Genomic DNA, 21,926 nt, shown 5'->3' on the forward strand with positions numbered 1-21,926 from the left:
ATTTTATGACAATTATTCTAAATTCTTGTTTAGTTATATTGTTTATATCTGTTTTGGTCAATTCTTTAGCAGTCATTTCTTCCCGGAATTTCTTTTGAGGGGAATTCTTCCGTTTCATCATTTTGGCTAGTTTTCTGTCCCTGATGTGTTTTAAAACTTATGTGGCCTGCACCTGGGAGCACTACTATATTAAAGAGGGGTCATACACTATCCAGAGCCTGGCCCTTCAGGAGGTGTTTTTTCGAGTGTGTTATTTGTTCTCTGTTGTTGTGATTCTGGTTGCTTTATCTCCCTACTTGTAGTCATGTTTTGGACCCTCCACTAGGTGTGCTTTGATTTGTTTGCTGAAGTAGCCCTGTGGCCCGCTAGGTGTCCCTGTGGGTCCCTGGAGACATCTTTGTCACTATGCAGCCCGGACTCTTGGAATTCAAAGTCCTTTGGCCTCAATACTGCTGTGTTTGAGGGATGAGGGAATTTCAGGTCCCCCTACTTCTCCACCATGTTGGATCTCTTCTGGTCCATAGGCCTTGAGTAGCACTGAGCTAGGGTAATGTCATCTGATGAAACAAATGGTCCCCAACATGTAAAGTGTTCAAACAAGTAGAGGTTTTGAAATTTATAACACTTTTTTCTGACAATTGGAAACATGATAGAGTTAGGATAACTGGAAGAATGAATATGAATTATGTTTTATTCTGTATTTATTGCTAATTCATTCAGAATGACTTAGACCATCCTGATATTTGCTTTTAAAACTTAATTTGTAGGAATGCTTAGGTGGCTCAGTTGGTTAAGTGTCTGACTTTGGCTCAGGTCATGATCTCACGGTACAATGTGATCTTTATTTCTGAAGATGTTTTTACAGCAGTCAACCCCTGGTTTGAATTTTGGTTCTGTTCAACTTTCTTCTGGAAATTCATCTAACATCCAGCAACTTGCACCTATAAGTATGCAGGGCCAGGTCGTTCAAACCAACCAAATTCAGAGTGGAATGAATACTGGACACATTGGCACAACTCAGCATATGATACAACAGCAGACTTTACAAAGTACATCAAGTCAGGTAATGATATCAAGTATAGTGGGTTATGGAGTGCTCAGTGATTGAAATGTATGCTATTGCTGAAACAAAAATGAAGCTCTATCTCGAATAATTCCATATTTTAACAGTAATAATTAGAAAGTTTAGTTTAGGGGCTCCTGGCTGGTTCAGCCAGTAAGACCGTATTGTCTCATGATATCAGGGTTGTGAGTTCAAGCCTCACCTTGGGCTTGGAGTCTACTTTAAAAATAAATAAATAAAATAATAGGATTTTATTTTTGAGGGTGATCATTAAAATATTTGGTACAAAATTGTTAAATTGTTGATGTTAAATGCTTTCGGTATTTTGACATTTAAAAATTTTATAGTTGGGGCACAGTGATAGTTTAATCAATATTCTAAGAAATTTCATATAAATTCCAGGAAATTTGATGCAGGTAATTGTTATACATCTGTGACTATAAATCCCAATTCTTCAAATGAAATCTATAAAGATGTCTAATGTTAGTCACTCACTTTGGGCATTTAACAGAAATTGCTCGTCTATATTTTATTTCATCCCTGTTAAGATCATGCTCCTTTTCTAAAATCATACCTTGTATTCAAGCAAGGATTGAAGACTAATTCATTCTCAGTTACTATAAGTCTTTTTCCTTTGTATTAGATTTCTCCCAGAGTAACAAGTCCTGCCTCTTCTTTTCTTGCCAGCTATTGTTAGAATGATGCTAATAGTGTATGTATATTTACTGAAAAAATGTTTTCATTTAATTTATCTGTAAAATCTTCTGTTTTCTAGCAGAGTCAACAAAATGTACTGAGTGGGCACAGTCAACAAACCTCGCTTCCTAGTCAGACACAGAGCACACTCACCACTCCGCTCTATAACACTATGGTGATCTCACAGCCGGCAGCTGGAAGCATGGTCCAGATTCCATCTAGCATGCCACAGAACAGTACCCAGAGCACTGCTGTAACTACATTCACTCAGGACAGACAGATCAGGTAGTTGTCATATTTCATGAGTTTTTACAAAGTTGTAAAAATTGATTAGTTAAAAAACAGTAATTTGATTTGAAAAAACAGTTTGTAGCTAACTCCCACCAGAGTTCTTGAATTTGAAATAAAATTGCAGATTATGTTCATTGTTTAAGGACTTTATAATAAACGGACAACAACAAGTTTTGTTCTTGGTCCAGAAATGTTCTACCAAATATTATAGAATCCGGCATCTACGGCATACCGTTATAGAAGATTTGTGGCAGGGTTTGTATCACTCTGAAACTTTCATCATTGTAGTACAAATGTTGAGTTTTCAGGCAGTAACAGGGGTTAGGGTGGATACTAGCATAGTTGATATATGTCATGGAATAAAATTAATTTACCTTTCTTGAGTTTTTTGAGTACTGTACTAGGTGCTCAAAATACACTATCTCATTTAACTCTTTTTTTTATTTAAATGTGTATTAGGGTCTGTTATTTCCCAGATAAGAAAAAAGTGAGTTTATAGTAATTTGGTCAAAGGCTTATAGGTAGCAAAGGGGGTGATGAGCAGTTTCTGAATTTTAGCTTTGGTGTCTGATTTCAAAAGCACACTAAACATTTGTGGGTCATTCTAGAAAAATAGCCATTCATGACTTATTTTAGTAGGCAGTCCAAATAGCTGACTTAGAAACAAATATTTTGGGGGCACCTGGGTGGCTCAGTTGGGCATCCAACTCTTGATTTTGGCTCAGGTCATGATTCCAGGGTCTCGGGATTGAGCCCTGTGTCAGGCTCCACACTGAGCATGGATTAAGATTCTCCCTTTCCCCTCCCCCTCTCCCTAGCGCGCGCACTCTCGCTCGCTCTCCCAAAAGAAACAACAACAACAAAAAGCAAGTATTTTGAAGAAATATCATTATTTCATATATTGGGAAACTATGTTTTAATGACTATAGGGTCTCTATAGTCTTAAAACTTCTGTTTAAAATATTTTTTATTTTTTACTTATTTTACTGTAATACAAGTAGGCTGCTGCTTTTATAATTTTATTGTTGTATCACACTGTGTAATAGATTTTGTTAAAATCCAATAATTTCCAGAGAGTAAAGAAGCTGCAGGATCACAGAGGCAGTGAGAGCAGGGAGAACTTGCTTCTCTTTGGAACTTAGTTCCTCAAGTTAAGTCCAACTTTTAGGTCTGACATTCTGAAAGGAGATGTTATGAATGTGCTCCATAGAAATCTAGAGGGTTCGTTTTAAAGCCTGAGGAAAATTTCATTAGTCTAGAATGCTGATGTGCATTTTGGAGGATACAGTTTAGCAACTACTTGTAGAACCTCTTTTTTTTTTTTTTTTTTGAGGGGAAAATATATATTTCAGCGAACATTTGAGTGCCTACTAAAGTGAGTATGGCTGGTACATTCCTCATCTTGAGAATGATCAGACTAGGAAGCCATAAAAAGTTAAATCAGTATTACTGTATGATAAATACTTCTGCTTAGGTCTTTAGAAAGAGGAAGTGAGCAGGTTTATAGATTGAGGCAAACAGGTGAAGAGAGGAGTGTGGTCAAGGCAAACTTCACAGAGGAGGTACTTGGCGTGAGTCTTAAAGAGCTTGGCTGTGGGTGTACATGTGATAGGGAGTCTCAGGAGGGTGTTCTCAGCTCAGGGAACAATATATACAAAGCCACAGAAGTGATAGTTAAGCATAAGTAGATTGAAGAATGTCTTTTGGTGCCAGAGATGGATGAAGTATTCTCATCACATTTTATCAGTGAGCAGTTTGGGCAATTCAGATTTTAATTTCTTTTAAGATTTACAGAGAATTGAGGATTTAATACTTCTGTGCCTAAAACACTTTCCAAATGTTACTTTTTCTTTGGGCATCATTCTTCATATGTAAATATTTTGTTCTTTTTTACATATTTTTTGCATTGAATAATACATTTGGTCCTGAAGTATACATAAAAAAGAGTTGTTTTATTTTAAAGATATGGTATGGATTCAAAAATAGATTCTGGATGTTGTATGTAAGTGATGAATCACTGAATTTTACTCCTGAAACCAATTATTGCACTTTATGTTAACTAAAATTGAAATAAATTTAAAAGAAAAGGAAACAAAAACAAAAAAAATAGGTTTTGTCTTGTGGAGACCACATAAATAATAAAGTGCATTTGTACTAAGTTGGACACCGTTATGTACTTTCCTCAGTTTATAAGTGCAGTTATGCTCCTTTCCCAGGAGAGGCTTAGCTCAGTTTTCTTGCTGTAGTGACCAATGTGAGAAGCTAACTTCATTTCACAGAAGAGGCAAATAGAAATAATGTTATTCCCTGAACAGGCACCAGGGTTTTTATTATTATTATTTTTAAAATAGAAGAAGGAAGGTGGGAAGGGAGTGAATGTTAGTGACTTCTAATATGGTAAGTACTATACTGCATTGATAAATGTATAAATTGATGGTACTTTTATTCACTGTTGGAATGTCATTTAATTTTCATTTATGTTTATAAGATACAATTTGCAGTGTAAATGTCTTCTGTAAACTAGGGAGATTTTTAGAAATCCCTTATGATAGCTTAGCTGTAAGTTTATCCATGGTTAGCAAAATAATGTGCATTTCGGAGGACACATATATCGGACTCGCAAGTACCTAGTAATTTTATAAAAAGAAAAAAGGTATTTTTTAAACAGGTTTAAAACTTTTTTCATTGTGGTAAAATATACATAAAACATGTTAACTGTTTCAACAGTTCATTGGGTACATGCATACTGTTGTGAACATCACTACCATCAGTCTCCAGAACTTTTTTCTTCTTCCCAAACTGAAACTCTGTACCCATTGAACAATAATTCCCCATTGCTTCTACCCTCTAGCTCCTAGAAGCCACTCTTCTGCTTTCTAAGCACATAAGTCTATGAGTTTCACTACTGTAGATACCTCACACAAATGGGATCATACAGTGCATGTCTTTTGTGACTGGTTTATTTCACTTGACACAGTGTCCTCACGGTTTGTCTGTGTTGTGGTGTGTGGTAGAATTTTATTCCTTTTTCAGGGTAAATAATATTCTGTTGTATGAATATACCACATTTTATTTGTTACCCATCGATGGATAGTTGGGTTGCATCCATCTTTTGGCTGTTTTGAATCATGCTGCTGTGAACAGATATTTGTGTACAAATATCTGAGATCCTGCTTTCAGTTCTTTCGAGCATATGCTCAGAAATGGAATTGCTGGATCATGTGGTGATTCTGTACTTAATTTTTTCAGCAGTAGTCCATCTGTTTTCCATAGGAGCTGCACTATTTTACATTCCTCTCAGCAGTGTGTATCCCAACTTCTCCATATCTTCACCAACACTAGTTATTTTGTTTGTTTTATCATAGTCATCCTGGTGCAAGTGAAGTGATTCACATTTCCCTTATGATTAGTGACATTGAGCATCTTTTCATTTGCTTACTGACCGTTTATTTCTTCTTTACAAAAACGTCTATTCAAGATACTTGCCCATTTTTTAATCAGATTGTTTGTTGTAGGATTGCTTTATATATTCTAGTTATTACCCCTTATCAGATGATATGATTTACAAATAATTTCTTCCACTCTGTGGGTTTCTCTTTCTCTGTGTTGATACTATAGTGTCCTTTGATGCATGGAAGTTTTTAATTTTAATATCCAGTTTATCTGTTTTTTTTCTTTTGGTGCCTGTGCTTTTGAGTGTCACATCTGAGAAATCATTGCCCAATCCAATGTCGTGAAACTTTCCCCTTGTTTTCTTTCCTAAGAGTTTCATGCTTGTAGCCCTTATGTTTAGTGCTTTAATCCACTCTTGAGTTAATTTTTGTATGTGGGGTAAGGTAAAGGCCCAACTTTATTCTTTTGCACATGGATATCCAGAAACTTTGTATTTGCTTTGTGATCATTTCATTTTGCTTATACATTTTTGTTTTACTGGTGCCCCAGGAGGAATCTTTAAAAACATGAAACAAAATTGGAACGTAAAGCTTTTAAAAATCTAAACTGGCAATATCACTGGGTATTAAAGAAGTATTCACCTCACTGCCTTTTATAATGAATACTTTATCTTTCTGACTTCCCTTCTTCTCTTTATTTCCTCTTAACAGATTTTCTCAAGGTCAGCAGCTTGTGACCAAATTAGTAACTGCTCCTGTAGCTTGTGGGGCGGTCATGGTACCCAGCACAATGCTCATGGGGCAGGTGGTGACTGCCTACCCTACGTTTGCTACCCAGCAGCAGCAGCCACAGGCACTGCCAGCCACACAGCAGCAGAACTCCCAGGAACAGCCGCTTGCTTCAGTTCAGCAACCTTCTCAGGCTCCGCTGACCCAACCACCACAGCAGTTTTTACAGGTAATTTTGCCCATGGGAGCTCTCCCAAGCCCGCTTACTTTCATATAATGAAATTAGACATTAAGAGAAGTTTTGTAAATCATCCGAAAAATCCATACAAGCTTATTGTACAAGTTAAATCTCTGGAAGGACAGAAAGCTTGTCCAGCTAGCTATCATTTCTTCCCTTGTCTGGTCTCTGGAAGACTTCTAGCACTGCTGTGGACATGGCCAGTTCTCTGAACTACTGGATAGAAATAAGGAGCTACTTGCTGCCCACCGACACATCAAGCCACTTTATATAGAGTTCTGTCTGGCTAGAGTTTCTAGAATTCACCAGACACCTTTCTTTCTTCCTTGTAAGCAGCCCATCAGATTCTATGCTCTACTCTACAGGGCAGGCATGTCAACAGGGATTTAAAAAAAAAAAAAAAGTTATAGGCATTATCTTGAATTATTATGTTGGATTAAATTTTACAATGATTTTTTGGTTGTAAATTAATATCAGAGGAGAAATACTGTGGAGGGCTGTGTATGTCATAATTGAGAGCTTGGGCTCTAAAGTCAGGCTGCCCTGAGACTGAGTCACTGCTGTACCATATACTGTGTGACCTTTGGTAGGTTATTTACCAAAATTCATCTATAATATGGAAGTGCTAATAGTTGATATCTCATGGGTAAACAGTACATGTAAATCACTGAACATAGTTACAAGGCACATAACGAGCTGAAATTTATCAGCACTGTCTTGATTAATGTAGCAAACACTCAGATCAGCCAAAATGTAGACACATATCTTCTCATGTATCTCAATAGATACCTGGATATATGCTTATCTAATGGATATGGAAGAAAGTTACGTAGGGTTAGCTGGGATTTCAGGATAAATTCCTGGACCTCAGTACTCTCAGTGGAGTGCACAGTAGCAGATTATGACTTCTGGAAATCCAGCTTTTTCCCTTCTTGCCTAAGGGGAGCAATTCTGAATGTAGGCTAGCCTAGATTTGTGCTGGAGACCATTCCATGTAGGCCAGCCACATACATACCATATCATCAATTTTAGGATTCCACAATATATGGTGTGATTAGAAGATTCAGTATTGTATACTCAGGCATAAACACATTATTAATTTATCACCCGTGTTACGGTGCACGTAGAGTTCTTAACCTGGTGATATGGAAAGCTAAAACTTAAGGTTAGTTGCCTAAATGTCTGAGTCATACTGACAGTCCTGTAGATCTTAAAGCCCATACTGTAGCTGTTAATGACTAGGCTAGTTATTGTTATAAGTGAATTAATAACAAGAACTTATAACAAGTTATAAACTATTATCTAGAGGAAATAATATTCAATGAGAATTGAGCAAAACCTTAAAAAAGGAGAGAACTTGCCTTAAGGTCCCAGTCTTCTAAATCTGTTAGGGAACAAGAGTCCTTAAAAGAACAAGCATTCTCTGACCTCAGCCGTAGCAACTTCTTACTAGACATGTCTCTGGAGGCAAGGGAAATAAAAGCAAAAATGAACTATGGGGACCTCATCAAGATAAAACCTTCTGCACACCGAAAGAAACCATCAACAAAACTAAAAGGCAACCGACAAAATGGGAGAAGGTATTGCAAATGATGTGTCAGATAAAGGGTTAGTATCCAGAATCTATAAAGAACTTCTCAAACTCAACACCCCCCCCCAAAAAATAAGCCAGTGAAGAAATTAGCAGAAGACATGAATAGACACTTCTTCCAGATATCCATGTCACTAACAGACACATGAAAATCTGCTCAACATCACTCATCATCAGAGAAATACAAATCAAAACCATAATGAGATACCACCTCACACCTGTCAGAATGGCTAAAATTAACAACTCAGGAAACAACAGATGTTTGCAGGAATGCGGAGAAAGGGGTTCCTTTTTTTACTGCTGGTGGGAATGCAAACTGGTGCAACCACTCTGGAAAACAGTATGGAGGTTCCTTAAAAAATTAAAAATAGAACTTCCCTATGACCCAGTAGTTGTACTACCAGGCATTTTTTCAACGGGTACAGAAATGCTGATTCGAAGGGGCATGTGCACCCCAATGTTTATAGCAGCACTATCAACAATAGCCAAATTATGAAAAAAACCCAAATGTCCATCGACTGACAAATGGATAAAGAAGATGTGGTATATATATAACTATATACGATGGAATATTGCTCAGCGATGAAAAAGAATGAAGTCTTGCCATTTGCAACAACATGGGTAGAACTAGAGTGTATTATGCTAAGTGAAATAAGTCAGAGAAAGACAAATACGATTTCACTCATCTGTGGAATTTAAGAAACCCAGCAGATGAACATATGGGAAGGGAAGGAAAAATAAGATAAAAACAGAGAGGCAAACTATAAGAGACTCTTAAAGTACAGAAGACAAACTGAGGGTTGCTGGAGAGGAGGTAGGTTGGGGATGAGCATTAAGGAGGGCACTTGTTGGGATGAGCACTGGGTGTTATACTTAAGTTATGAATCACTGGGTTCTACTCCTGAAACCAATACTACACTGTATGTTAACTAATTTGAATTTAAATAAATACATTAAAAAAATAAAGTAAAAACACTTAAAGAAGACAAAAATACTAATTTGAAAGGATATTTGCACCCCTGTGTTTACTGCAGCATTATCTACAATATCCAAATTATGGAAGCAGCCCAACTGTCCATCAATAGATGAATGAATAAAGAAGGTGTGTGTGTGTGTGTACACAATTGAATATTATTCAGCCATGAAAAAAATGAAATCTTGTGATTCGCAATACCATAGATGTAGCTAGAGAGTATAATGCTAAGTGAAACAAGTCAGACTGAGAAATGCAAATACCATATGATTTCAGTTGTATGTGGAATTTAAGAAACAAATGAGCAAATGAATAAAGAAAGAGGCAAACCAAGAAATAGACTCTTAACTATAGAGAACCAACTGATGGTTACCAGAGAGGAGGTGGTTGGGGGGAGGAAATAGGTGACGGGGGTTAAGGAGTGTGCACTTGTGATGAATACCAGGTGTTGTATGGAAGTGTTGAACCACTATCGCTAACCTAGTATTACACTCTATGTTAACTATACTGGAATTAAAACAAATTAACCTGCCCCGCCCCCCAAAAATAAATAAATAAAAAGCATTCTCTTATCCCTCCCTTCTGAAAAAAGTATCCCAAAGACATGGGACCCCTGAAGAAATAAGGTAGACAATACCCTTTAGAAATGCACCTCTATGTAGATAGTAAATACACAATTTGACTTTTCTGATTATATAACACCAGGTTCCAAATACGCCTCTGTTGTAATCCTGTAAGACTCACAAATATCCTGAGCTCTTTATGTTACAAAAACTTTTTCTAAATAAGAGAAAAAGAAGTTTTTCTAGGTCCTTGGCAAAGTGTAGGGTTCAAAGACCTGTCCGTGTGTGTGTGTGTGTGCACAGGTGTCCTTTATATACATTTGCAAAAATCTCCCATCATATGTTTAGATTAGGAGCGCTGCATCAAGGTGTGTTGTCAGTAAGACTGAGAAAATTCATTTAAAACTTCACTTTCTTTGGGCTAATTTCCTTTGTATAACCAGAAATAGAAATCAGGTGAAAGAAAGAGGCTCACGGAGTTGAGACTTGCCCAGGGTTACACAGCTAATAAATGGCAGAGCACAACTCAAATTGAAGGCTTCTGATTTCAGATCCTGTGCCCTCGTGTGATTGGTTGGTTGGTTTTTACACCACACTGCTACATATAAGACTTAAGTGTCTAATTTTGCCTTCGTTTTTCTGGTACTTTTAAATAACACTAATGTTAATATTTAATCTTCATAAAAACTCAGTATGGAGGCACTGTGATTATCTTAATTTTGTAAATGAAACCGAGTCCCAAAGAAGTAAATAGTTTGAACAAGTCACACAGTCTAGCAAGTGGGTTAGCCAGAGTTTGAACCCAGTGGCCCAAGCTCTGGGCTACTGACGTGCCGCCACAACCAACTGAACAGACTGCAGAGGCACTGTCTCTTTGACCCCAGAGTGTATGTTTCGTATGTTCCTGCCTATGCTTACATTTTACTGTCTAAAATTGTGGTCTTTAGGATTTATAAAAGGAAAAAATATGTGTGGTTGGTCTCATGACATAGATTGCTTTCTCTACCATAACATATCTAGCTCAGATTCCTTAAAGAAAGAAATTCTGTACTTTCAAAAGCAGGGAAAGCCTCATAAGCATTTTCCAAAATACTATTTTTAAATGAGAAAGTACAAATGATGTAGATTATGTGGAATTTAAGGATTCTGTCCCTATGTAGAGCAGAAAACTTGAGTAAATCTTGATGTAGACAGCATAACGAGGGTAAAGCAATGTTGCATAATTCATTTGTTTTCTAGACTTCAAGGTTGCTCCACGGGAATCCTTCGACTCAGCTTATCCTCTCTGCTGCATTTCCACTACAACAGAGCACTTTCCCTCAGTCACATCACCAGCAGCACCAGTCTCAGCAACAGCAGCAACTGAATCGGCACAGGACTGACAGTTTGACCGATCCTTCCAAGGTTCAACCACAGTAGCACACATCCCTCCTCTCTGATCTCAGGAGGAAGGGGTTGTCCCTAAGAGTTGCTCAGATGATCTGAGACTAGGAGGAGAAGGTCCAGCAGTTTCACAAGATGCAGTATTGAGTGTTCTAGTTTCTGGAATTAGTTAGCAGGGAAAGTGCTGCCTAGTGCTACAGATGTACATTAAATACCAGCCAGCAGGAGATGATCATGGGGCCATAGCCAATTCTGACAGTGTTTTACTCGCCCAGCTATTTTTCAAATGGAAAGATAGATTGCCAAATGTTAAGCTCAGCTATGAAACATGACCTCCGGTCAATCAGAAAGGCACTAACGATGTTAGTAACTTTTAGTGGTTCTGTGCCTGTTTTCAAGTGTTACAGAGGACACGCCACTGTCATGTCAGGGGTTTGCGTACAACGATGCCATGAAGACAGTTCGGTAGACCCAGTAGACCCCTTCCCCATCCCCTCTCCCTTTTCAGATAATGATTGAATAGTAATTTCAGAATGTCGTGTGGTTCAAATGCTCTATGTACAGATACTGTAAAAATACTATGTATATGTCTGGATAAAAGGAGAGAAAGCAAAACATTTTGTAAGCTGCATGAAAGCATTATCTCCTCTTAAGTATGAGTATATTTCCTTAGATTCTGACGCCATGTGCAAACTAGTACATCCTCTGTTTCCCCTCTTGTTTACAACACGGTAGTGTTCTCACTTTTCCGGGGCACAAGGCTTTTTGTTCATACTTTGGCTGTGATGTCACAGTTTGTTCAGTGAGGTATGATGTGCTGCTGGGAATGGATATTTTTTTCCAGGTTAAATTATTGAGACAACAGGATTTTCAAGTTACTCAGAAATATCCTTTATTTCATTATTTTTCATTTTTGTTTGAAAATAGGATTTGCACTGCTTTATTTTAGATGGTTGGAAGTTTTGGTCACATATTTTGATATATAGTTCATAGTTGGAAATAGTTGTGTAAACGGTTTTCAATAAGCCTGAAAGTAATTTCAAGAATGTTTCAGTTATAGGAGTAAAATTTGCACACAAAAGATTTTAGGCACTTTTTAACATTCTCACTGGTGGGAATTTTAACTTTTAGGATTTGTTGGAATCTTTTTATTATCCTTCACAATTTCAATGCTTCTTTTAGTCAGAAATGATTCAGGGTTATTTGAGGGGAAAAAAAAAACCCATAGTGCCTTGATTTTGATTCAGGTGATAACTCACCATCTTGAATTCATTGTCTGGTTTCAGTAGCAGTTTTGAAACCTTAGTACATTTTTAACAGCATGTGGGTGTCAGTGCCATTATGATTCTCCTAAGTTTCCACGAAGACTGCTTTGAGTCTCTTGGACTGGAGGTACAAGTAACTTAGAAATAAATACAAGGTGACATCCTGACACTATCAGAGTCATTGATGTGATCACAAAATTGTTTCCTAAATCAGCATCTTCCTTTAAAGCTGAACAGTTAAGAATTACCTGTAAATGTTTTCTATATATGATCTTGATATTCCTACAAAGAAAAAAGAAGGGGTAAGAATTGGCTTTGCCTTTACTATAACACTAGAATATTGTAACTCACATGCTTTCTAAACGTGAACTAAGATTTCATTTGGCAATATTAGATTCTAAAGGTAATAAATTCCAACAGAAATTACATACATAAAAAAACCATCTTAGAGCTTTTATGGTACTAATAATTAAATTGACAACCACAGAGCAAAGGAAAATTAATGGGAATACCTTATTAAAATATCAAAAATTATTACTGAAGGGAGGATAGCAAGCTGTAATTAACTCAAAATTGACCTTAAAAGGAAATGTGTAACAGAACTGAAAAAGGTTTTGAGCAATGAAAATATTGTACTATAGAATTGCTCGACAAAGGAGTCAGAGGAATTTCTAAGACCGTTCTTATGACTTTTCTGTCCTTCACTTTGCTATCATCCCAAAAGGATAGACTTTGTCTTTCTACAGACAACTCTACCTGGCCACACATCTATTAGAGAGTTCATATTGAAGAAGAAAATAACCAAAGAAAGTTGGTACCTAGCCTTCTACAAAAGAAGTGTCACTGGATACCAATCAATAATGAACATATCAAGAAGCTCCTCTTCTAGCTAAATGATCTGGATGAAGAGATTTCTGACTTCCTCATGAATGTCAAGAATAGCTGTCAGAATATGTATGTAACTTGAGCGTAGGTACACATAGATGAAATTGATGTAGAATATGGCAACAGTATTAGTTTTCTCCCCTTTCAGATTGCCTTTCTCAACCTTACCATGCCATTCCATATACCTGAGTTGTGCCTCATTTATTTATTGGCAATATTTAGTGGTATGGATAACAAAAGATATGAAGAACTATAATTTATTAAGATTTATCCTCTAAATACCGTACTTAAAGGGAAAGATGGTGAACGGTGAGTACTGTGTACTTAGGTCTTCAAAGGCGAAGCAGAAGGCAAGCCACAAGGTAAATCTGTAGACTGTTCACATTCTCCTCTACCAGTCCCTTCAAGTATTTTCCATCCTCATAGATATTTGGGAAGGAAAATTAGACAAAATGATGTTTTGTAATTCCTGTTGTTCCTCACAGCCCATTTTTGCCCTGCTTGGAATTGATTGAATTTAAAGGGACAGCTAGCTGCGTTCCCTTGGCTGTCAATATGAAGTGTTGTCGAAGAGCTAGTAAGCGCCAACTGCCTCAGCTCCTCTGTGTCCCGTCCCCCGCCCCCCCCCCCCCCGCCCAGCCCCCAGTTTTTCTTGAACTTGGGTTGCAGAGCTGCCCCTGCCCCTCCCCCATAATTGAGACTTGAGCATTCTGACGAAGATTGGGCAGTTGCCTGTTCTTCGTTCCTGTAGCCAAAGTTGTTCATTAAAATCCCAAATCTACATAATGAAAAAATACCAAATAGAGACACCTTTCAGCTACTTAAAAGTCACCATCTTCCCTCCGCTGTACTCTCACAGCGATTCATTTTTTCTTACAAAACATTTTATTCTGGGTGGCACTTTTTAAGTGACAAACTATTGAAGATCTGGAAAAACGTGAGCTGCTGTGCAGTCGCCCTGCTCTGCACTGTGGTGGCCCCCGGTGCCAGTGCTGTTAAACCCTTCAGGCGAGGCTGCGGGGGTCAGTCCCATTGCTGCTAAGAGTGGTGTCAGACCAGAACCCAGACGCTCAAAAGTACTCTGATTTTTGAGTTGGAATATATTGGAGAAAAAGCAAATATGAGGGATGGGGATGGCAATAGGTAAATACTACTGTTCAGTCTCCAAACTCTGTCCTTAGCTGAGGGGGTAATTCGAGTCCCATGCTCCGCTTTGTTACTTACATCTGGTTTAGGAATGTACTAGTAATAAAAGATGCCAGTGACTTTGAATAGGTGGTTACAGAATACTTAGTGCAGAAGAGTGAAAATGTTATTTGCATTCTTCAGAAGTGCTAAGAGTCTTTGGTCATTGCCTTAAAGTGGTCTGCTTGCAGTTAGTTAAGGGCACTGAAGCAGTGCAGCTCCATGCAGGGCATTGCAGTGAAGGGAGATGAACCTTTGTTCAAGAGGCCTTAGAAAGGGGCCCCTCGAAATAGTACTCTTTCTCCGGCTCCACAGTGGTGAAAATTATTTTCAGCTGGATATTATTCAACTTGATTTCTAACGTTTCCACTACAGTGAGGTAAACCTTTTCCTTTTTTTAAAGTGGAATGCAAATAGCATTTTACTTTGGTATTGCTCGTTTCTCCTTTTTTTCTTTTTCTCTATTTCTTTGGTGATTGAGTTTGTTGATGATGGACATTTGTGGGAAACTCATTCAAGTCTATAACCAACCTTTCCAATATCTGTGATCCTATTCCTAGTCCCTTGGGAGTCAGTGTTGGAAGGTATAAACACTGGATATTACTATTGCTGAGTGAGTCTAGCCAGGAGTGAGCAGATTGGAATTTTCAAATGGTGGAAAAGGAACAGCACAAAGGCACTTGCCATTTTAATTAGCGATTGGAGAGAGAGACCCTTTTAAGTTTGTTTGGGTTGGGTGAGCATTCCTCTAAAAGGAGCTTCTGAAATAAATGCAAAGGAAAAGAGTCGACTATTTTTATAGCATATTTAATATATTTGTATATAACTATGAATATGGTAGGAACCCTCCACATGCCTCCACTTTTCTAATTTACTCCCCCTTTTGCCATAGCACTAGTATAGCCTCATCCGCATGGGTAACGTGCCTATCGTCAGCCTACCAAAAGATAGCGCTGCTGCTTTCTGAGACAGGTGAGACCACCCAACTCTCATGCCTGGGGATCCTTTCTGTAGGAATAGCACACACTTCGAAAACAACATAACCACAGTCTGAAAGCATCATTTTGAAATGTAACAAGCACTTTATTGCAACTATTCATTTTGATAAAGTTTATTATCTTAAGCATTACCATTTCTAAAGGATCCCCAAATCATCACTTAGGTGAAATTTTAAAATGATACATTTCTGAGAAATGTTTAGATCCAGTGAACCGTAGCAGGTTTCTGGGAGTGATTTCAAGGTAGCCAAATGAACTTTGACTTTGGTTCTGAATGTGGCGGAGTCAGGAGATTGTAGATGGCTAGTTCCGTTTCGACACTATTGTAAACCTGTCTTGCCTAGCGTGTGGACACCAAAAGAGACCAATGAGCCTGTTTATTTTCAGAGGCCTAGGACAGTTGCATCAGTGTGAATAGATGTATAGAACTAACCTAAAAGTGACTGGTAATAATATTTTAGAATATGATAATTTCAAGAATTCTTCTGGGTGTTTTAAATGTGCTCTGAAATGTTGGCATGTCATTTCAGCGTTTCCATTTGAACTGCTCTTATAATCTCTTTTGCACAAAAAGGACTGAGAAAAAGACAACTTCAGTTGAAGAAAAGTATAATTTGGTCTTATTTTAAATGTCTCCTGTGGAAACACAGGGGATGAATTTTGTTGGTATAGTTAGTTATTAATTCAGGATATTTAACACAGTATTGAACAGCTCACAAGAAATTCAGCAAATGTGGACATTTAAAAATTAAAACTTTGTTTCCATGTGACTGTTTTGCATATTTTCCCCCTTGTCATAATTTAACACTACATTCCTTGTTTTTCTTAAATAAAATAATACTTTGCAGGTTCTGCTTTGAGTATTTAACAATATTTTTGTAAGCTGCCTGGGTCTTCCTAGGGAAACGTTTAGTGAAGTAGGATATAGTTTATGAAGAGACTGTTGAAGTGGAATCCCATCACCACCACCAGCAAACACTGAGGTGCTGCATTCAGTGACAATCAAAATAGTGAGTATTTATGGAAGAATTTAGAACGTGATTTTAAAGAGGCAATTGCTTTGAAAGCAGTTCTCTGGGTTTGTTGAATGAAAATGGCTAAATGTATTTATTTATATTTTTAAATATCTGTGTTGTTTTCTCATCAGAGTGATTTCACAGTGTCATGTATTTAATTTGTGGTTTGTTTTGTTCTGGTTCGTAATCTTCTACTTAAAAGAACTGGCTCCTCTATCTGGGGGCGCAGTCTCCAGCCCTCACCAGGACGGTCCCTGGGCCAATCCAAATCTGTTTTACTTCAGGATGGCAGTGGAGGGCCCAAAGCAGGATGCCCTGGCACTTCCCTCCTGTTCTCAACTCATTTAAGAAAAAATAAAGGTAACTCCTTCCAAATCTGCTTTGTATAGCTCCAACCTTTTTTCTAGTTTCACTTGCTGCCTTTTCTATTTTGTGGGTACTTTTTATAGGATTACTTCCCCAATGCAGCCAAAGGCCAGTAGGACAGAACCAGTGGCACACATTGCCTCTGTTCTGCCCATTTGGGGAAATGTTAGTAAGAAGATCGGCATCTTCGAACGGCTGTCACTATCATATCCATAGTAAAACCCATTTCAAGTCCTTAAATACAGGTGGAACAATGTATGTGCACTGTACTCTCCTACAAAAACTGTTTGCTGTCTTTGGGGTACTGTTGCTTGGCTCTACAAAAACAAAGCCTTCATACACAGTACTAGCCACTCAAGTAGTGTTGGGACATTTGAAGCCTACAAGTTGGAGGATACTTCTTAGCTAGTATACATCGGAACAGAATTCTCCATTCTAGGGCTCTCCGAGGAGCTCTTGAGTCCCACAGGCCTCCAGCGGCGTGTACCATCTAGCTTTCGGGACCCCTCAGAGAATGATAACCAAAGCACGTCAGCCACAAGTTGGATTTAATGATGTAAAACATGTTTAACTCTGAGGCTTAAAATGAAAATGTGTTTCAAATGTATGCTTTCATTTCTGAGGAAACAAACTGTGACATCGCTTAAAAAATGACATTCTAATGTTTTATGTGTGTTTTGAGTTATTCTGTACTGGTGCAAATTCACTGCTGGCAATGGTTGTGCCAGTACTAAAGAGTTAGTAGAGAAAGCTCTATTATCCTTAGATTGATGTATTATGTACCTAGACAATCATCAAGCAAAACAAAGTTGGCCAGGAAATGTCTTTTTTTTCCCCCCCATGTCAGCTAGAACAGCTGTAACTTTAGACCATTCTAGAATTATTTTGGAATCTGTTTTACTATGGCGTAAGTTGGGGAAGGGCCTCAGTATGGCACTTGCACATTTACTCTCTGTAGAGATGGAAGCCCAAAGATGAGTCACATTCAGTGCTGTGTTGAAACCAGTTAGTGCAAAAAAGTTTTATCTTTGTAAATTTTTAATTGTTAACATCAGTTAGTAGCTGTAAAAACATACACCAAATTCTTTCTAATGTTCTGTGTGGTTCTTGGTTGTGCTACTCTTGACATTGCTGTCCTTACTGCTTGGTTCTTGGTGTTAGATAAAAATTAGATGTAGCCCATTGTCTTAACTTCCAAAAAGGTAGAGCTATATGTACATGGCTAACTGATCTTAAGAATACGTACTTTTCCTAAAGCAAACATTGAATTGAAATCCAAACTGATTTATAAAAACGAGATGGACATCTTGTAGGTATTGTATTCTGCCCCAATCCTAAATTGTACCGAAGCACAAAGGGATAATGAATGGTTTCAATGGTGCTATCTTAGGTTCTCTGCTGATTTTCATGAGCTGTGTTTGGAAGTACAATATTACATAAAACGTGGATCATTTTGTTACCAACTTAATATTGCCATTTCAATTTGGTGTTACAATTGGTTGCACTTGTTTTTCAGTGCTGTCCTTTGAGAAGAGGTAACGTGTTTTATTAGCCTACCTCCACTCAGGCCTCTTGGTGTATGATCATTTCTCCAGGTTATGATGTGCATAGTTTTCTAAAACTACATGTACTATTATTATATTGCTCTTTCCCGTAGACTTTTGTAATGTATTCCGAACCTAAAATCATAACAAAAGAGCCAAGCAGTAGCATCGGTTGGTTTTTTTTGTTTTGTTTTTCATTTTTTTTTTTTTGTAAATGTAAAAATAATTAGATCCAGACTTTGTTTCCTTACTCAATTTTAAAAATAAAAAATACCTCAGTGCTATGTTTTTCAGTATCACCTGCATTTCTCAAAAAATAACACCCGCTTTATGTGGCACATAACTTGTAAGAATCACATTATTTTGGATTTTAAAGGAAGACTATTAAATATTTTAAAATCAACACCAATGACATTTTCTTTTCTTTTTACTCAGCAATGGAGTCTAACTGTATTAGCGATTTTTACCTCGTAGCTTCGTGTCGGAACTGCCAAATTCTTGTAGTAGTAGTTCTGTCCTGGTACAAGGTGGTAGAGCCTCAGAAAGCTATGCTGTTTGTTACCCCCGCATTAAGCTAGTTCTTGGGCCAGGCTGCCTGCACTGCCAGTCGGGGTTGTGATGGCACCAGCTACTTTCTAACAGGGAATTCTCCTTTCTGGTCTTGGAAAAGAAAGAATGCAATTACTTGCTTGCTGTTTGTAATAATCTAAAGCAGTATTAGGGGAGTGATGGTGTGGTCTAGGGATGTCAAGCTGAGATTTCTTTGAAGTGTTTTATCTTCCCAGGTGGACACTGTGTTTTTCTACCCTGTAATTACACTTCCGTTCAAACAGTCACTAAGATCTCTTCACGATAGTGGTTAGCGGTCTTTCCCACAGTGTCACTACAGAATGGTTGCTGCACTGACTTAACTGGGTTTTTCCACAGTCTCTTGAAATGACAAATCACACATTGTGGACTTTCGTAATAGCTCAGTAAACGCGATCTGCTCTGGGTCTACCGTTCTACTTTGCACAAGGAACACGTGGGAGTTTTCTGCAGAAGACATGCCCTTCTAACAGTGCTAGTTAGTGCACATGGTAATAGAACATAGCAGGCTGGGAGAAGGCAGTTATGTTGTTTGGATAGAATCATTAACAGTCAAGTTAGAATACACTTTAAATGACAGTGATTACCAAAGTTACTGTGATAAGATGAGGTAGCCTTATGTAATCGAGGATTATAGGCTCTAGAATTCAACAGCGTGGTTTGATGCACTGTTCTGCCTAGAACTTTTCATCCTGATGTCCGTACCTTCTACCTCACAGAGCTGTGTGAGGGTTATGGGGAGACAGTGCTTTAGAAGACGGTTGGCTCCTATTTTTTAATACCGACTTTAGAAACTGGTCTGTAAATATTAATACTACAAAGTTACAAGTCTACATAACACACAAGGGAAAACAAGCTCTGGTCATACCACTTTTATTTACATCGTATCTATGTTACATTGTTTATTCAATATAGAAAAAATACGAATACACTCAGTATTCTCTTTTAATTTAGTAACTCCACGTTGTCAAATATTGACTGTTTTTATATTGGGTTTCCTACCCAATTAAAAAAAAAAGGGTGGGGGGGGGGATAATGAACCTGGCAAACAGTTCTTGCCATGTTATAACAGTAATATGTTCCTCTTTAAAAAAAACAAAACAAAACAAAAGAAAACTGATTTTTAAAAGACTTGTGATTAAACTGCTTACTGGCTTAAGGAAATATTTTAAAAGATAAAAATCAATTCATTCCTCCCTCAAGAAAAATGTTAAGGCAGTTATCTTAAAAACAGCTCAGTGATCCAGGATAAAATGTATATTCCTCATAAAGGGGTCAGTACTAAAATAAAATCAAGGGTAGACCCTGTCGCACAATGGTTCTATGTATGCCCTCTCCCACAAATAACTAAAAGAAAGGCGACCGTATCAACATAATTGTGCTGGAGAAAAGAAAAATCCACACTTAGATACCTGGTTTCTTTTAAAAATCCATGTTGCAAACAGAAGCAATGATTATTTCTTTTGGACATTATACTTTCTTTAAATGGGTCAAACTGGCAAATCAATGCTACAAAATATGTCTTCTCCGTCACTTTTAGTTATAATGCACGCTATGTACATAAAGACAAGAGTTACCTATCTTAAACTAAATACAAATTAAAAAACGGCTTGTTAAAAACCAGAATCGGGACTTATAAACAGTGCAGAAAATGCAAACGCCAAAAATACGATGCCTCCTATGATCGTCACTGTAAGAGAAGAGAAACAAAGTGAAATAAGGCAAAATTCCTCTAGGAGGGAGCTAAGGTGTTGCCCATTACTCTTCCAATCTGGTAAACCCTGAAAAGAAATTAGAAACATTCAGGCCCCATTAAGTGAAGCAAAGCATACGTAATATGCCTGACTGTACAATAAGAGTGCATTGCTTCCCCAGTGTGGTCTCGAGAGATGACAGTGTTGAAATTGAGACAGTGCTGATAAGCAGCAATACGACTGTAACTCATCTTAAAACCCAGTTATTAAAATGAATGTTCAACAATCTCTGACAAGCAGAGACTTCTGTATTCCATTTTTAGGCCCTAGCAGCTACACAGGAAATTCTCCTAGGTGGAATCCATAAACATGGTCTCCACCTACGAATCCCAATCTTCTAAGACACACCTTTAAGGCCAGAAAGTTTTATTTCCAACACGATGATTGTTTTACTTACGTTGACAAAAAGCTACCAAAAATCCAGTAAGGCTTTCAGATGAACTTGTATTTTACTAACATCTACGTATGTGAAAAACAGTCCACGTTTGCAACAGCAGTAACCAAATGTACTCCAGAATGTTACAACTAAGAACCAGCTCTTTTTCTAATCTCTTAGCAATTCTAAGAGTTACGTGATATTTTCTTCGTAATTTAAAGCACAAAAGACTTACCGGTTCTGACAGAGATTTTTTGGGCTATCATCCTTCCTCCGATGACTGCTAGTCCGGTGCATAAGCAGTGGCCCACTGTCCCACCCACTGCTACGCCGTACGGGTCCTGGAAGCAAGCGTGACTAACATTAATTTAAAAGCAGTTGAAACTGTTGCCTGAGAAAGATAACTATTAGCCACTGAAAATGGAGATGAATAGCAAAGCCTAAACACGTCTAAAAACTCAGGTGTGTGAGGTAGGAAAATTGTAATAGCTGCTTGAGGGAATATTTGCAATCATATCCAGGAATCGAGCTAAAAGCAGACAAATTTCTAAGATCAAAATAATGCTGATTCAAGCAGGCAGCAGTTGTCACCATTCAGGCCATGTTTAGCTCTTAAGTGACAAGTGCTGAGGGGACTCACCCCAGACCTCTCTTCACTCAGGTAGTGTCTGCTATTAGGAGGAAACAAGGCAAGCCTTTACAGACCCGGCCTCCCCTTCTCTCCACTGTGTCTTCAGTGCTTCAACTCAGAGCCAGGAACACAGTATTCATTCCCTAAATCCTTGCTGTCAGAGCAAACTGGAGTCCCTCAGACTGGGAAGACCAGTGAAAATTTTCCAGAAAGAATACCTCTGAAGGACTAGCGGGAAAATTTGACTTTGTGGAGGAGAGAACATCCTAGAAGGCAAAAGGCCAGCAATAAGAGACAACTGCAGAAAAGGTTAACACACATTTCCAGAGAGAACCAATGAGTCACAAGAGAGGTATCCCATCAACCTAGGTGGAGGCCAGCTCATGAAGGACCCTATCG

General features: G+C 37.9%; 2 protein-coding genes across 8 annotated transcripts in view; one reads left to right on the forward strand and one right to left on the reverse strand.

Moving 5' to 3' along the window:
* The window catches only part of CLOCK (clock circadian regulator), a 125,661-nt gene extending 107,080 nt beyond the window's left edge, over positions 1 to 18,581 (forward strand). For 6 of the 7 annotated variants that reach the window (XM_053901564.1, XM_019469555.2, XM_019469547.2 and 3 more), the window contains 4 exons: positions 854 to 1,063; positions 1,839 to 2,044; positions 6,154 to 6,400; positions 10,776 to 18,581. In XM_053901564.1, the coding sequence (XP_053757539.1) occupies positions 854 to 1,063; positions 1,839 to 2,044; positions 6,154 to 6,400; positions 10,776 to 10,955 (843 nt within the window). In that variant the 3' untranslated portion in view covers positions 10,956 to 18,581. The remainder of the gene's footprint in view (positions 1 to 853; positions 1,064 to 1,838; positions 2,045 to 6,153; positions 6,401 to 10,775) is intronic. The other variant, XM_019469563.2, reaches the window with a different exon arrangement.
* Positions 18,582 to 19,623: 1,042 nt separating this feature from the next.
* The window catches only part of TMEM165 (transmembrane protein 165), a 28,249-nt gene continuing 25,946 nt past the window's right edge, over positions 19,624 to 21,926 (reverse strand). Inside the window, exons 5-6 of the mRNA XM_019469579.2 lie at positions 21,132 to 21,237; positions 19,624 to 20,456 (exon numbers count right to left, since the gene is read on the reverse strand). Of these exons, the coding sequence (XP_019325124.2) occupies positions 20,380 to 20,456; positions 21,132 to 21,237 (183 nt within the window). The 3' untranslated portion in view covers positions 19,624 to 20,379. The remainder of the gene's footprint in view (positions 20,457 to 21,131; positions 21,238 to 21,926) is intronic.

This window comes from Panthera pardus, unplaced genomic scaffold (assembly GCF_024362965.1).
Source record: "Panthera pardus isolate Hobbes unplaced genomic scaffold, ASM2436296v1 HiC_scaffold_13, whole genome shotgun sequence".
NCBI lineage: Eukaryota > Metazoa > Chordata > Mammalia > Carnivora > Felidae > Panthera > Panthera pardus.